This window comes from Onychostruthus taczanowskii, unplaced genomic scaffold (assembly GCF_017590055.1).
Source record: "Onychostruthus taczanowskii isolate IOZ18803 unplaced genomic scaffold, ASM1759005v1 scaffold3356, whole genome shotgun sequence".
NCBI classification, from domain to species: Eukaryota; Metazoa; Chordata; class Aves; order Passeriformes; family Passeridae; genus Onychostruthus; species Onychostruthus taczanowskii.
Window position 1 is genome coordinate 1 of NW_024500746.1, and position 952 is coordinate 952.

Genomic DNA, 952 nt, shown 5'->3' on the forward strand with positions numbered 1-952 from the left:
CCCAAATCCATCCTAAATCCATCCCAACCCTTCCCAAATCCTCCATTTTCCACCTGAAAAGCCCCCAAAACCCTAAGCCACCTACAAAAATTGCATTTTTTTTTCCCCTGAAACCCCCAAATTTCCCCCCAAAATTCACTTTTCGAATCCATCCCAAACCTTCGAAAATCCCCCAAAATCCAGCCTGAATCCATCCCAGACCTTCCTAAATCCATCCTAAATCCATCCCAAACTCTTCCTAAATCCATCCCAAACCTTCCTAAATCCATCCCAATCCTTCCTAAATCCCCCAAAATCCATCCCAAATCCCCCAAAATCCATCCCAAACCTTCCTGAATCCCCCAAAATCCACCCGAAACCTTCTGACATCCATCCTAAATCCATCCCAAACCTTCCCAAATCCATCCCAATCCTTCCTAAATCCCTCAAAATCCATCCCAAATCCCCCAAAATCCATCCCAAACCTTTCCAAACCCTCAACTTTCCCTCTGAAGTGACCCCAAAATCCATCAAAGCCCCTCTAAAATTGCTCCGGAAAATCGCTCCAAATCCCCCCGAAAATCGCTCCAAATCCACCCAAAACATCCCAAAAAAATCCCCAAAATTCACTTTTCCTCCTGTGCTTCCTCCCCGGGGCTGGCGTCGGCGTCGGCGCCGAGCTCGGGCAGGCTGGGGGGCTCCGGGGTGGGCTGGCGGCGCGGGAACGGAACGTTCCGGAGCGGGAGGGTCCCGGCGCGGGCGATGCCCTCGAAGAGGCGCCGGATCTCCTGGGGCTGGGGGGTCCAACCCCCGGGGGGCTCGGCTCCCTCCTCCTCCTCCTCGCTCCAGGGCACCCCCCACTCCTCCTCCGGGGAGTTTGGGGCCAAATCCGGGGGTTTTGGGGGGCTCCGTGGGGAGCCCGGGGAGTTTTGGGGCTGCTCCGGGGATTTCGGGGGGGATTTGGGGGGAGGGG

At 55.7% G+C, this 952-nt stretch overlaps 1 protein-coding gene across 1 annotated transcript; it reads right to left on the reverse strand.

Moving 5' to 3' along the window:
* Window positions 1-605: 605 nt before the first annotated feature.
* On the reverse strand, window positions 606-947 carry PAGR1 (PAXIP1 associated glutamate rich protein 1; the record flags this gene model as incomplete). Its single annotated transcript, XM_041410774.1, has 1 exon — window positions 606-947. A coding segment is annotated over one exon (342 nt), but the record flags the coding sequence as incomplete, so codon positions are not given.
* Between the last annotated feature and the right edge of the window lie 5 nt (window positions 948-952).